Raw genomic sequence first — 15,232 nt, 5'->3', positions numbered from 1 at the left:
CAGGCGGCAGCTGCCATAGCGCCGCGATCATTCAGGCACCGCATTGGGCAGCCTCCCTCGCCGCAGGGCGCGCGCGCGCGCCGGACACGTGGAAAGCCCCATGGAGAAGGCGCGGGAGGGCAGTGCGCAGGCGCGGCGCTGATGGCGGAGGAGGCCGGCGGTGCCCCCGCCTAGGCCGGAGTAGCATCCGCCGCCATCCGCACGGTGAGCGCAGCTCTGCCCGCCCGGCGGCGGCTCCGCGGCAGGGACGGGCCCCTGGTTTGTGGAGCGGGAGCGTCGCGGACCCGTCGGGGCCTGGGCCGGGTGAGGGCGGCCGGGCCGGGCAATGAGCTGTGGCCGGTTCCCGGGCTGAGCGTTCCGGTCAGCTCCGTGCCCTGCCGGGGCCTCGGCAAGGCTCAGGGCCGGTTTCCTCGGGCCGGGGCGGCCGCTGGGGCTGGGGTTCCCTCCCGAGGAGTCGGCCCCGGGCAGCTGCGGGTGGCTGCACTCGTGTTCAATGAAACGGCGGCGTCAAGGATGTGTAACGGCGCGGGCATCCCGGAGGGCTCCCTAATTGTGTTTGGTTCCTGGAAAGCGAAAGCCGTGACTAATTAGCAGTAATTACTGGGAGTCCTGCTCAGCCGGCCGGCAGTAAGGAGTTCAGCTGGCACCCGGGACGCCTTGGGAGAGCCTTTTGCGCTAATAAATAGCAAATAGCGCGATGGCAGTCGGGCTGTGCTGTAAAGTGATCCGTGCACACCGGGAGGGCAGCGGTTCTCTCTGCTGCGTGAAAGGCTTTGCTGTTGAGAAGTTTTATTATTTTGTGTTACTTGTTGCAGAATTACCAGAGCTACATAAGCTGAAGCAACTCCGTTGCCAACATGTTTCTGTACAACCTAACGTTGCAGCGTGCCACAGGCATTAGCTTTGCCATCCATGGCAATTTCTCAGGTAATTTTTTCCTCCCTCTGCATGACTTGGCTTGGGGCTTTTTTGGGTACCAATTTGCTTTGGTACCCCTGGGGGGTTTTTGCTGGTACATTATCATTTGTTATTGAGTGTTACTTGAGCTGTGGTAGCTTGTGGATAGATTGAGGGAAGTTTGGCTTGATTACCAATCTAAATTATCTATAGGTTTAGTTTAATATCCTGACCAATTCTCTGATGTGTTAAAAGCTGTTCTAACAATGATGGTATGTAATGTGGTGAATAAGTTTCCTTGAGTTTCTTCATGGTAGTCCTAAAATTGGTATTTGGAAGTTCACCCTTCTTCCCTTGTTGAAGTTGTGTGTTTGTTGCTGACTTGTGCTCGTGTTTTGGTTTCTTCAGGAACCAAACAACAAGAAATTGTTGTTTCCCGGGGCAAGATCCTGGAGTTGCTGCGCCCCGATCCCAACACAGGGAAGGTTCACACGCTGCTGACCGTGGAGGTGTTTGGGGTCATCCGCTCCCTCATGGCCTTCAGGCTGACGGGGGGCACCAAGGATTACATCGTGGTGGGCAGCGACTCGGGGCGCATCGTCATCCTGGAGTACCAGCCCTCCAAGAACGTCTTCGAGAAGATCCACCAGGAGACCTTTGGCAAGAGTGGCTGCCGCAGGATCGTTCCAGGCCAGTACCTGGCTGTGGACCCAAAGGGCCGCGCTGTCATGATCAGTAAGTCTCTCTGTCACCTTCTGTTCTTAACGTTTTTATCTTCCTTCTTGTGGATGTTTATTTTGGAGCAGATTTCTGCTAGGTGTAATTGGAATTATAATATAATTATAATTGTTTTAGGTTGTGAGCTGTGTCAATGAGAGCACAGGCATTCAGAATTATTCCTTGATGCTGGTGGAATTGCACAAATAAATTGTAGTGCTGAGCTAAAACAAATTGGAAAGAGACCAGTTTGCTTAGCTGCGTGCAGAGCCCTGAGGTGTGGTGTGTGGGAGAGAGGATGGGATTGCAGGTGCCAGTGCTACAGTGTAGCCAGTCAGTTCCCATGGCCTGAAATGATGTTTTGAGTTCATGTCTCTTCTCTGAGATGTCTCATGGAGACAGCCAGATGCATTTCTGATCAGGCTTCACAGGTAGGAGGACACTTGAGAGAATTTTTTTGCTAAGATGTAGCACAAGGTGTCTGGAGCTTTCTCAGTTTGCTGAAGGCAGCTCTGTGCAGTGCTGATGGTAATTTACCAAGTATGTCTTTATACTGGGAATAGCAATAATATTATTTATTTTCTCACATGTCTGGTTTTCCTTAGTGAGAAAGTAACACGGTCATAGTTGTGCTGTTCATGTTAATATTTGAGTGGTGGTTTTTTATGTTGTGGATGCTGTATATCAGGCAAGAATACATTTACTTAGTTAAAATATTTCTATGGAAAAGTTTGTAAAATAGTAAAATATTTCTGTGGTTTTAAATAGCAGAACATCTGGATGCTTCTTTCCGTTTGTCTTTGCTTCCTTGCAGTTTGTCATCTCTTGTGTGGTAAAAAGAGTGAGTAGATCTCCCTCAAGCCATTGTCGATGGAATATAGGGCCAGGTGAATGTAGCTCAAAGGGTCAGGCTTTGGCTTTAAAGGGCTGAAGTTGTCATTTTGTGCTTGCAATCTGAAAGATTTACAATGAAACATTCAAGGTTAGTTGGTGGCACAGAGATAAACACCGGTGGTGAACTTCAGCTGAAGTAATGCTGATGTTCTCTTTCCAAGTTACAGCTCAGTTTTGGCTGCAGGTATGGTGAGATTTGGTTATCAAGGAATGGGCTTCACGTGCTGTTGTCCTTCCCTGCAGGTGCCATTGAAAAGCAGAAGCTGGTGTATATCCTGAACAGAGATGCTGCTGCTCGACTCACCATCTCCTCCCCTCTGGAAGCCCACAAGGCCAATACCTTGGTCTACCACGTGGTGGGAGTCGACGTGGGGTTTGAAAACCCAATGTTTGCTTGTCTGGAAATGGATTATGAGGTGAGAAGAACTTCATCTCCCTTTGCTGTATTTTGACCTTTGTTGTTCCTGTTCTGTTCTTCATCTGTCACTGGGGAGTGTTGGCTGCTTCAGCTGTCTGGGGCAGTTGTCATTTTTTACAGGCTTACTGGCTTTTTGTCTTGCCTTCAGCCAGAATGGGCAAGTCTCTTCTGTCATGGTGATTGATTCTTTTTGCTTTTCAACTGAAAATATGCCTGTTTTCTTGGTCTGAACTTCTCTTGTGCAGCTTCTAGCAAGTCTTTTGGCCCCATTCTGTTGCCGCTCAAAACTGTTTCCCAACACATCAGCTTTGCTCTTCCTTTTAATCCTTTTTTTCAAAGACACCTCCATGTGTTCTGTTTTAGGAAGCAGACAATGATCCAACAGGTGAAGCTGCAGCCAACACACAGCAGACATTGACATTTTATGAACTGGACTTGGGTTTGAACCATGTTGTCAGGAAATACAGTGAGCCCCTGGAAGAGCATGGCAACTTCCTCATAACAGGTACCACCCACAGAGTTGGTTTTGCATGGGTCTGCTTGGTTCCCATGGAAAACACTGTCAATATTCTTTATATCTTAGGAATTGTTTCAATTGTAGTCTGAGCCATTAGTATAAATTAATTAATTGACCTTGCAGTCAGGTAATGAGGGGTGGTTCACATGGAAATACACAAGTATTCATAGAAGCAGCTGCTGTTTCAGAGTGCTCCTGTAGCTGGTAGCAATGCAAAAGGACTTAGTTAATGTGTAGATGCTATTTTACTCTCTTTAATGGGATTCCTTCTGCTGAGGGCAGTAGATGAATCCTGGGACTAAAAGCCCACTTGGAGGGGTTGGATGCAAAGCCAATACAACACCTTCAACCAGGGAAGCTGCTGCAGGTTCCTCTCCAAGCACAAAAAGTGCTGAGCTGGGAGAGCATCTTTGTATGCTTGCCCTGTTGCATCTCCTATAAGCAGCTGCGAGACAGACACCAAGTATTGTGCTGAATCTGTTTGATGATGTGATTTGTTACACTGAGATCACAAAGTATGGCTTTAGAAATGCTTCTGTTAACTAAAGATGTTAATCCATCTTATGGATTTTTCTAGAAGCAAACATACCAGAAACTGAAAGGTTGTGTTTATCTGACAAGTTGCTAGTGTAGTATTTTGGGCATGTCATGGCTTTCTAGACAATAAAAAGCCAGGAAGGATAAAACCTAAGCAATTTGTCAGAAACTGCATCCTTCCAGATCCCTGATTCCATCTGCCCTGTTCTCATGGTGGCACAGGCAGTTGTACTCAGTCTTTTGTCTTTTCAGTAAGAGCAGATTCATATATGCAGGGTGATGGAGAGTGTTGGAAATGGTGCTGCATTAAAGAAAACCAAATGTTCTGCAGGCAACCATTCACATCTATGGTAAAGGCTTTTCTCCTAATAATTTTCTTTCAGTTCCTGGTGGTTCTGATGGCCCCAGTGGGGTGCTGATCTGTTCTGAAAACTACATTACTTACAAAAACTTTGGTGACCAGCCTGATATCAGATGCCCAATTCCCAGGAGACGGGTGAGAATTTTTTAAGATTATGAATGCTTGGAATTTGCCTTTCAAGGTTAAGGGCACCAGAAAGGTTTTAAAGTAAGAAAAAAATGAGTTAAAAACATGTTGGCTTATCTGCCTCACTGGCTGTGTGTTATCTGAGAGGGAGGATGGAGGTGGGCATAGCCTGAAGTGATGAGTGTGGTTCATGTCTCTTCTCTGAGATTTATACTGGAGATACTCCAAAGACTCTGATCAGGCAGCACTGTCAGTGCAAGGTAGGGTTACTTGAGATGCTGAACAGTGGCAGTTGTAGCTGCAGGTAAATTCAACAGCTGCTCTGTTGCATCTAAGGCTGCTTCCTCTCCCTTTGGTATTAGGAATGCAGTGCTTTGAACATCTGCCAAGGTGCTCAAAACCAGCTGTGTGTGAGTTACAGCCCTTTCCTGTGTTTTGGGCTTTGATATGTGAGAGTTGCCCAGAGAGGAAAGTAAAACAGATGAGGGATGATGCTTAGGCACAATGTCTCACAGCTGTATTTCCCTCTGGGGCAGAGATGTACCAAGGGTGACTACAGGTGTAACAAAGAGATGTGCTTTGTGTTAAAAACCTTCTTACATACTGTGAGCTCTTAAGGACCTGTGAAATGGAAATACTTCAGTCAGTGAAATCACCTCTGTGCTTGTCAGGTAATTCCACCAATGACCTCCACTGTCTTTCCTGACAGAATGACTTGGATGATCCAGAGAGGGGTATGATCTTTGTCTGCTCTGCTACACATAAGACCAAGTCCATGTTCTTCTTCCTGGCCCAGACAGAGCAGGGAGACATCTTCAAAATTACTCTGGAGACTGATGAAGACATGGTAAGCACCACCTGAATGCAGAAGCATGAATTGAGAGGAGTTCTTAGTTAGTTACTTTCCCTAAGGTGATACATTTTTACTGTTGTGAGTTTAACTGTGTAAGGGAACTTGCTTTATGTGATTTGTAAAAGAGTTAACACTGGTCGCCACTGTGGGTATTACTCATAAAGAGACACGGTGCAAGGTTTGCAAAATCCTCTGAGGATTAAACTGCAGTCATTTGATCATACTTAAAATGTTCTAGTGGTGGTCTTTTTTTTAAAGAATATAAACTGTGGTCCATGAAGCTCCTGGAGAGTATTTCAGTAACTTATTCTGTGGAACTTAGCTTCCCTGGATTTCAGCAAGTACCCTCCAGTCTCTTGATTGGCTGTTTACATGCTGCAATCAATATTTTTGCAAGATGAGGTAGTTAGCTTGGCACAGCTGGTCTGTGAGTTGAAATAACAGGCTTGCAGTGGCTTGCTGCTGCTTGTTTTAGTATTCTCTGAAAAGTTCTCTGCTGCCGTGTGATTGGTTGGGCTTTTTGAGTAAATGTTGAATGTTAATTTCTCCATCTAAACATGTCATATTTGGTACAGGGGATGACTGTGTAGCAGGCACAAAGCCTGCCAGAGTTCAAGGAGTGTTTGGACAATGATCTCAGACATTGTGTGATTTTTGGGGTTGCTCTCTGCAGAGCCAGGAGCTGGCCTTGATAATCCTTTTTGGTCCCTTCCAGCATGGAATACTCTGTGATGTTCAAGTGCCTGAAGATTGTTCTTGGATGTTTCACCAACAGCTGTTGTGACCATATCAAATTTAGAAATTTGCTTAGGACAGTTGTTTTTCTAATGGTGGAGAACTGGTGGTGTTCAGTGAAGCAAATTTCTCTTAGGCAGCTTGCCATTTTTACAGCTTTTGTTTTCCAAATTGATTTACAAAAGGCAGAAAGTCTTGGAATGAAACAGACAGCCTGGTTTGTGTGTTCAAATAATCTGTTGGATTTTGTGATTTATAACCTGGTGCCCTAAACTACTGATGTTTTAAGTCTGGCCTGCTCTTGTTCATTTCTTTGGAGAAGATGGCTAGGCAGATGTTTGTTATTAAATCACACATGGAGCTCCAGTACTTCAGCATCATATTCACATCTTCATCTGCTTTCAGGTAACAGAGATTCGACTGAAGTACTTTGACACTGTTCCTGTTGCTGCTGCCATGTGTGTTCTGAAAACAGGATTTCTCTTTGTGGCATCTGAATTTGGAAACCAGTGAGTAAACAATTTGACATCAGTGTTTTTTCCCTGAAGCAGAGTGGTTCTGTTCAGGCCTGCAGACTGACCCTTGAACTTACTGTGCATAGAAAGCCAACACCTCTGATTTAATGGGTAACTTAGTGCTTTGTTCAGAGGGCTTGAGAAGAATAATTGGATTAGACTATGAATGGGGGAATTTTCTTGCTGTTTGAACTCAGATTAGATGATGAAGTGCAGAGAACAAAAGGTTACTTGCTGTTGCAGCAGATTTTGGAAAAATTGAGCACTTGCTGTTTATGTAGGGTTCATCACATATCAGATGAATTATCTTTTCAATTAGTTTGATAGTTTTGAATTTTTATGTGTATGGCCTACTCAGAAGTAAATAGGCTTTCTTATTAGTAGTTGTGTTCCTTTTCTTACTAGATGTATACTTGAGGGCTTTCTCTTAATTCATGTTTGGACTTCTAAATACTCTAAATGATCATGCACACCTTTGAAGATTAGCTTAACTCTGTCTGAGGGAGAGATTCACAGGATGGAGATTTTTCTGACTGTATCTGCAGTCAGCCACCTGAGGGAGCCCCAGCCAGTTTGCTGGACTGAATCTGAATTGAGGAAGCCATATTTGAGCTTTATTAAAACCAGGAAGTAACTCATTCTGGCTTTCTGTGGGATTTTTTTTTCTTCTCTGAAGTTTTATTTGTTTTTTTATTGAGCTCATAAATTGGAATAGGGAATGTGGTTAAAATAGTATGATTTAAAAGGTGAGAGTATTCCAATAAAATAGATAAATGTGGAGATGAAGTCCTAGCCATTGGCCTTGCATTTGGCCTCAGCTGTCAGTTGCTGCTTTGGCTTAAACACAAGAATATCTAAAAGGCTCAAGAGTAAACAAAATACTGAAACTCTGGGATACCTTGCCAGTGACAGCTGCAAATGTGAAGGCCTGAGGCTGGGAGGTTGTGGGGGGATTTCTTGTTCATGGGTTTTCGGGGTTTTTTTTCGTTGCAGGCCTCTGATTTTTTTTTTTTTTTTTTAATATTTTGTAACCCAGAAGACAATCCTTAAAGCCAAATATTAATAACTGAATAATGGAATAATGGGTTAGATTTCTTTCTTCCCCACTATCTGAATATCTGGTTAAGCCTTACATAAAGTAGGCTCCATGAACCTTGCTCTGAAGATGCTGACACACTTTTTTCTGTCTCAAGTTACCTGTACCAGATAGCTCACCTGGGGGATGATGATGAGGAGCCAGAGTTTTCCTCTGCCATGCCTCTTGAGGAAGGAGACACATTCTTTTTCCAGCCCCGACCTCTGAAGAACCTGGTGCTGGTGGATGAGTTGGACAGTTTGTCTCCTATTCTGTGTTGTCAGGTATGTTGCTAACAGAGAGTTCCTGTCTGCCACATGTGTAAGTGGAGTCAGCAGCTAAGCTATTCCAGCTTTCCAGAAAAGACTCCAGGTAAAGACTCATGGAGAGGCACATCTGCAGAGTTCTCAGACAGCTGCCTGAGATTGGTACCTGGCCTGGTAGATTTGATTCCTGTGGCAATAAATGCATATCTGAACACCAGGTGTCAGCCAGTGATTCTGTGATGCTTCTCTGTTGACCATCAGACTAGCTGTTTGCAAAGAGTTTCAGTAAAAATTAACATTCAGGGCAGCAGCTGGAACACCCCATGGCATCTCCACAGCTTTTGGTGTTTGAAAGAACATTCTTAAAGCAGTAGTGTGATATATATATGTTTATAGTTTTATTTTCTCGTTCCATGGACATTGTTTTGACACTTTTTCTCCACACAGATAGCAGATTTGGCCAATGAAGACACACCCCAGTTGTATGTGGCTTGTGGTCGGGGGCCCAGGTCATCCCTGAGGGTTTTGAGACATGGGCTTGAGGTAAGACATCCAACACTTCAGGAGAAAAGACTGAGAAATGAGGACAGTGCAAGGAAATCCTTGAAACAAAGTTGCTGAAATGAGGGAATTGTCCTTTTGCTCTAGTCTGGAGAGCTACTTTCTCTTGTTTCTTGAGGAATAGAAGGGTTGTATTGTTTATTCTTACAGTCTCAAAAGCTTTTTGTTTACTTGACTTCAACAAAACCTGCATTTTGTTTCTTCTAATACTTGAGTGTATTGAGCTGGAACATTCCTGGTGTCTGCCAGCTGCTGCTGCTCTCTGCTGGGGGTGGATGACTTTGTTTTGAAGCTGCTCATCCACAGCAATAATGTTGCCATATCATTGCTGACCATATTTTGCCCTGTAGCACATCTGGCATGGGCTGAGAGCATCAGAATTGGGAATTGTTAGTTTTTCTGCCCAGTTGTGGGAAAGCTTAAAAACTGCTCGTGGTTTGATTGCTTACTCTAGTAAAGTGTAAACATCTGTTTGCAAAAGAACCTTCTTCCTGTTTACTCTTAGGTATCTGAAATGGCTGTCTCAGAGCTGCCTGGTAACCCCAATGCTGTATGGACTGTGAGGAGACATGTTGAAGGTATGCAGTATTTTCCTGAAGCACAGGGAAGTCATAATGTTTTTGTGTGTGGTTTGTTTGTTGTTGTTTTCTGTCCAAGGAGATAGGAATGGTGCTGCATGATGCTTGTGTGCCATCCTCAAAAATTGTGGGTTGAGTCAGCAGCCACCTGCTTATCTTAAAAAGCCACCCACCCTCTGGTCCCCTTGTATTGTCACACTTCCTTTTGACAAAGAATCAGCTGCCTGCAGCTGCATCCATCACCCACTGTGCTGTGTCAGCTGTACATTTGCAGCCTGAAGCTGCTGAATTTCTCATGCATTCCCACTTCCCATAAGTTTTTTGCCCATAAGTTCTTGCTCAAACATCAGCAGGCAACAGCTATTCTTGTTGTTGGACTGTACTCACTATTCTTCATGTGTGTGTTGACAACTGCAGTAATCAGCTCTTTGTGAGAGAGTGGGATACAAATTATGGAACAAAGATGATAAATCAGCAACAGTGTTTGCATTTTATTACTTTCTTCTGTGCATATCTGAGAAAAAACCACTCTGGACTAGGATATACTCTCTATTCAAAAGCCAGCAGTGTGTACAAGGTTTGTGATTCCAGAGAGATTTAAGATTTCAAGTTGGCAGAATATACTGGATTGGAGGTTTGGTTGGTCGTTGGGGTTTATTTTTAATTTTGTGATCTGAAATAATAGCCTTGCTATTACTAATGTACAAGAGAAAATGTAGCACTTTCTGCCTTTCTCTTTATGGTGAGAGCAGAATTGCACAGAAACACCTAAACAGCTTGTAGGGAATCTGTTCTGGGTGCTGGCAGTGTCAGGGATTGTTTCCCAAGCAGTGCTTTGTATAACTCTCACAAAGACTCCTCTAGGTTTATACAGGGGATCTGGAAAGGCCAGATTGTTGCAGTAGAGGCTTTAGCCTGCTATGCTGACATGACTCCTTGCATTTAAGCAGAGTAGTGTGTCTTCCAGAGAACCAGTAACCCTGTGGGAATTTCAAATCCTGCAGTGGGATTTACCTTGCCAGTGAGACCTGCCATGAATTCCTGTGCTCATGTCCTGAGATTCATGTACTGTCTAAGCAACAAGGGAGGAACTTTGAGCATAAAGTGCCTTCATGTCCCCAAGAGGTAAAAGGGTCAAAAGGAAAGTATTTCCACAGTTGATATTAAAAAATGCATGGTTTTCTGAAAAGAGGCATTCCAGTTTGTTGGAAACCTTTTCTCCAGCACTCTGGAAAAGAAGTTAGTAAGATTTTCTCCCTCTGAGGACTGGAGGCTTCTGACATCACCTTACAGTTTTAAAATCTTTTCTGTTGGGATTCCAGAAGAAGACTTTGACTTTTCAGGAGGTGAAGGACCACTGATAATCTGCAGGAAGCAGGACCAGTCTCATTGCCTTCTCTTCTTTCCCTCTTCCAAATTTTCCAGATTTCAGCATGATCACCTCCATGATTCAGAAAGGCTGGAATCTGTAGTTGTTAAGCTGTGCTACTCACTGTTTATTGTTTTGTGAAACTGATTCCCAAGTTCCAGTTCTTGGAATTCAGAAATTATTTTAGTAGGTTTTAATCAGAAAGAGTGCAGAACATTTTCAAACATGTATGTAATCTTTAAAGTGCCCTTGAGGGCACACTTGGCAGCTTGGGGTTGCCCAGCCCTGCCTCAGTGTTGCAGTGTGTGCTGCAAGGCCTCTGCAAGAAACACCCAGGTCTGCAGTCTTCAAAGCAAATACTAACCTTGGCTGGTACGTGGTGATACTCACTACCAATACCAAGCCTTTTTTTTTCTTCCACAGGTGGCTGGTGGTGGAGGTGCTGATCACCACAGGTGTGTACCTACTGCTAGGGGCTACTGTACAGTACCACAGGTTAACCACAGAGAATCCCAACAGCATGGGGCTGCATTGATGCTAAGCACTTCACTAAACAAATTCTAGAAACTGGTGTGTAGTTGAAGATTGTTGCCTTTGAAGTTGAGTAGCTGAGGAGTAGAAAGCAGATCCCAGTCCATCTTGCAGTCCTTGGGAAGCAAAACAATCAGCTGTGTCTCTGTGGAACAGTCAGTTCTTGCTAAAATTGGATGTGTGTGTTTTAGGGGTATTTTCAGCTCTCTTGTAGACCAAGATTAGGCTTCCAGCTGCTTTGTACAGACCTCCAATAGAAAAAGATCAAGTGTGCTTGGAGCAGTTATAGGTATTGCTGGCATGGGAATGTCCTGTGGTTATGGGATTCATCTGCCTGTGAGACAGAAGTGGGTAGGATTTGCACCAAGCTATTCCAGTGGAATGATCAGTGGGTGTAGGTGTGTGCTGTGCTGTGCTGACAGATGGGATTTGGGATTTGGGAGCCAGCATTCCCTACCTGGCACTCCTGCTGCACACAGCGTGCCGTGAGTCAGCGCTGCGGAGTCGCCACGCTGTAGTAAACAGAAGCCCAGGAAAATGTGCTGTCATCCCCTCAGAGTCTGCTAACTGAGAGTGATCCTGAGCTCTGACACTGCTCACCACTTTGCTCCCTGAGCTCCTCTGAGCTCGTGGTGACTGCATTTGTCTCAGTCCAAATTCAGATGTTTCAGAGTGTGAGAAAACGGCCAGGACTGGACTGGCATATAAGAATGGAATTCTCATGGACTAACTCGAACTGAATCCATGATAAATAATAAAAAGCACAGTAGTGTAGAGTTCATGGACTGAAATGTCATGTTTTCATAACTGTTTGTGATGTTTGCATGAAGCTGCAGAAAACTTGTAATGCATGTGTAGGAGAACGAGTCCAGCTGTGGCTCTTCAGAGTCATTAAAATGTCTCTGTTATTCACTGAAAGGAGCTGACTGGTGCAATTAGTACTGTAATAAGCATCTCTGAAGTCTTGTGTCTGCATACAAAATAATGTCTATCTGTTCAAAACTCTGGGGAGCCTGATGTTTTGCTTGGGATTATGCAGAGCTAAGTAGACATCTTTTCATATTAAAATCCGTAGCTCTTTTCTTTTTCTAACTGAGAACACTTCTCAGTGTGCCCTAGGGATTTAGTCTTCTTAATTTCAACTAGACTGCTATATTTTCTAAACCAAAAATGTATTGTTTGAACCTAAATGAATGTGTCTTATTCACTGACTTAATTCTGGTAAATCAAACCTTTTATTTCAAAAGCTCCAGCAGAGAGTCATTAAGCAAAACAGACTTCAAGCAGAAATGCACTTGTCACTATTATTGACATAAAGGCATGCTCTAATATAAATGTAAGCCAATGGAAAGAAAGAGCTAAAAAGTATTAAGAGGTAGGAATGAGTTTTGGTTTAGATAGGACTAAGGAAATCTGTTTTGTTTTCAGATGGGAGTTCTTTGTCCTATGCCAAATCACATGCTTAAGCTTCCAGCTGGGACACAGTGGTTTATCATGAGAATTGACAGCCCCCAGGGAGGAAGGCAGCAGCTCTGAAGTAATTTGGAAAGCAACAGTGGTCTTTGAAATGGAATTCTTAGAACATCCTGTCTATGGGATATTTATGAATCAAATGCTTAGCCTGTGAACTGCTGGAAACTCCATGATCGAGGAATTGTTGTCGACTTCTGGTGTTGAAAAATCTGTGCAAGTTTGTAGGAGAAGCTGCTGTGTAGAAAATAAGTGGTGTGCAAGTGTGTCTTGCTGAGCTCTTATCATCTGCTGTTAATGTTGGAGGAGTTCTCCTGTTTAGCCGAGCATTCAAATCATTGGTGCTACTGATGGACTTCTCTCTGCAGATTGAGTTCTTGCTTTCTCATTTCCCCAGATGGACCAGTTCCTCTTTGTAGGATTTTGGAGCTGTTGGAGGTTATAGGCTGTGAGCAGTTAATAGAGTAGTAACAGTTTATGCCACAGACTTCTGTTGAAATTGCTTTAGTTACACAGAACTCTTCAGTTTGATCAGAGCTGTGGTCTGTGTACCAGATGTTGCAGAGAAGAATGATGGGGAGTTTTTTTAATTTTTCACTTGCATATTTTCAACTGTATGTAAGAACTTTTTGTTATAAACGTGACACAGCAGGTTTGGCAATGCTTCCATCTAAACAGGGTGGATAAGAAAAGAATTATTAGTTCTTAAAGCATTTGTTTTGGTTAACCCAGCTCGGGTTCTTTAAGCTGCTGCATCGTATTTTGTGGCATCCCGTTTCCATCCCAGTGAGACTTACTTATTTTCCTTTTTTGTTAAAGTTATTAACCACTTCTCCATGTCTCCTGTGTTTGAAAATTATGGAGAGTCTCCTTTCAAGGGCAGAAACTGACAGCTCTTATGCCTTCACCTCCACTAGGTACACTGTGGTACCTAAGTCTGAGCTTTGGGTTGAGTTGGGTTAAAATGAGGAATTTTCTTTTTAAGAAATAGCAGCTGCATGACAACAGCAGTAGAAGTGGAGTTGCTTCTCTGAGGCAATCTTATTTCTCTTCCAAGGCTCCTGGCTCCATTTCCCAATAGACTTCATTGTTTCTGTTGCTTTTGTTATTCTTTTTTAATGAGATTGTCCTCTTCCCTTCTTAAGACCTATTGCTTTCTGCAGAGTGAAAGCAGAATTTTTGCTTTCCCAGTCCTACTACCCTCATTTCCCACAAAGTTTCCCTATTTCCAAATAAGCTCTTAAGATTATTTTGATTAGCATAGCTCCTCCATGTCCAAGCTACAGGAGTCTCCCATGCTGTCCCCTTTGGGAGAATCCAGTACTGGAGATAATAGAGCAAACACTGACCTTTACTTCTATTGGGATAAATGACAGTATTTCAACTATCCTAAAAATGTAATTGTTTCTTATCCCAGGAGACTCTCACAGTGTGAATGGAAGCCAGTTGAGCTTCTGGAGGACAGTAGAGCAGGTTTAACCCTGAATTCTGCTGCAATGCACCCTAATTGTTCTCTGCAGCCTTTAATTGTGTGGCTGCTAGATAGAGATTGTGGTCCTGTAACCTCCTGTGTGCAACATCTGTGGTGTGGTTTCTGCTGATAGATTCCTTATGTTCAAATTTTTGGAGTACATAATTTAGTTTGACTTTGTTGGGTGTTAAATCTGGATTCATCTCTTTGGGTGATGGGGGAAAACTGTCTTAAAAACTTCGAGAACTTGAGCATTCTTTGTAAAAAATAGACAAGAATCCTGCTTGCCAGAATGCAGAGCATTATGAATTGACTGTGGATGTGGATCTTGGTTGGATCCTGGCTCGGGGCTGCATTGTTTGGAGTCCGGCACTGGCTGGCTTTTGGACAGCGTGTCCTAGAGCGAACTTGTGCAATACTGTCAGCAGCTGTAATTATCACAGGAATTCTGCTGAGGAGTAACTGCTAGACATTTGTCTGCTGATTGTGTTGGGAAGCCTTGCCTTTAATTAATCAGCACTCTGCTTATTTTCCCTGTCTCCCTTGACCAGATGAATTTGATGCCTACATTATCGTGTCCTTCGTAAATGCCACACTGGTGCTGTCTATCGGAGAGACTGTAGAGGAAGTGACTGACTCTGGATTCCTGGGCACTACACCAACCTTGTCCTGCTCCCTTCTTGGTGATGATGCTTTGGTGCAGGTAATGGAAAGCTGCTACTTACATGTCTACTGTCTGCCACTCTCAGCTTGCTGCACAGATGTGATTTCTGCATTAGTGCAACACATGTCTAAAGGTGTGGATTGGCAGAGAATGATGCTGATTCAGCCTTTCCCTTTTTATATCTTGCTAAGTGAAACTGGACAAGTTCAAAAGGGTCATAATCTCCTTCAGTAGTTCCTTGCTGTGGTTGAAAGATGGAGTTCTCCCAGCTGGCAAGAATCATCCTGCTGGTTCAGCTTGGTGCATAGTTCAGATCACTGGCTGCCAGGAGTGGTTCTTACCTTTGACTGCTGCTGAGTCAGAACCACCAGTGAAAGGGGAGTTGTGAAGAGATGGTAAATACAGAATTGATGTGGTGATTTTTTTTTTTTCCTTCAGGTTTATCCAGATGGGATCCGGCACATCCGAGCAGATAAAAGAGTAAATGAATGGAAGACACCAGGGAAGAAAACCATTGTAAAATGTGCTGTGAACCAAAGACAAGTAGTCATAGCCCTGACTGGAGGAGAGCTGGTTTACTTTGAGATGGACCCGGTATGTGTGTTAATGTTGTGAATGAGTTTGGAAGAGTGAGGCATGGGTTTGTAAATTGTTTAAAAATTGTGATACTGTTTATA

At 43.7% G+C, this 15,232-nt stretch overlaps 1 protein-coding gene and 2 non-coding genes across 4 annotated transcripts in view; all 3 read left to right on the top strand.

Moving 5' to 3' along the window:
* The first annotated feature begins 118 nt into the window (after positions 1 to 118).
* Positions 119 to 15,232, top strand: part of SF3B3 (splicing factor 3b subunit 3) — a 28,489-nt gene continuing 13,375 nt past the window's right edge. The window contains exons 1-13 of one of the 2 annotated variants that reach the window (XM_054269393.1): positions 119 to 204; positions 816 to 927; positions 1,306 to 1,632; positions 2,752 to 2,924; positions 3,290 to 3,431; positions 4,364 to 4,476; positions 5,177 to 5,314; positions 6,461 to 6,564; positions 7,764 to 7,929; positions 8,359 to 8,454; positions 8,978 to 9,050; positions 14,443 to 14,594; positions 14,994 to 15,149. In XM_054269393.1, the coding sequence (XP_054125368.1) occupies positions 858 to 927; positions 1,306 to 1,632; positions 2,752 to 2,924; positions 3,290 to 3,431; positions 4,364 to 4,476; positions 5,177 to 5,314; positions 6,461 to 6,564; positions 7,764 to 7,929; positions 8,359 to 8,454; positions 8,978 to 9,050; positions 14,443 to 14,594; positions 14,994 to 15,149 (1,710 nt within the window). In that variant the 5' untranslated portion in view covers positions 119 to 204; positions 816 to 857. The other variant, XM_054269394.1, reaches the window with a different exon arrangement.
* On the top strand, positions 1,959 to 2,040 carry LOC128932888 (small nucleolar RNA SNORD111). Its single transcript, XR_008482730.1, has one exon. It is a non-coding gene; the product is annotated as a small nucleolar RNA SNORD111 (small nucleolar RNA).
* On the top strand, positions 4,633 to 4,712 carry LOC128932891 (small nucleolar RNA SNORD111). Its single transcript, XR_008482733.1, has one exon. It is a non-coding gene; the product is annotated as a small nucleolar RNA SNORD111 (small nucleolar RNA).

This window comes from Melozone crissalis, unplaced genomic scaffold (genome assembly GCF_028551555.1).
Source record: "Melozone crissalis strain CALT ecotype California unplaced genomic scaffold, PUWL_Pcris_2 ptg000007l_1, whole genome shotgun sequence".
NCBI lineage: Eukaryota > Metazoa > Chordata > Aves > Passeriformes > Passerellidae > Melozone > Melozone crissalis.
This window is presented reverse-complemented; position numbering and strand designations above follow the sequence as displayed.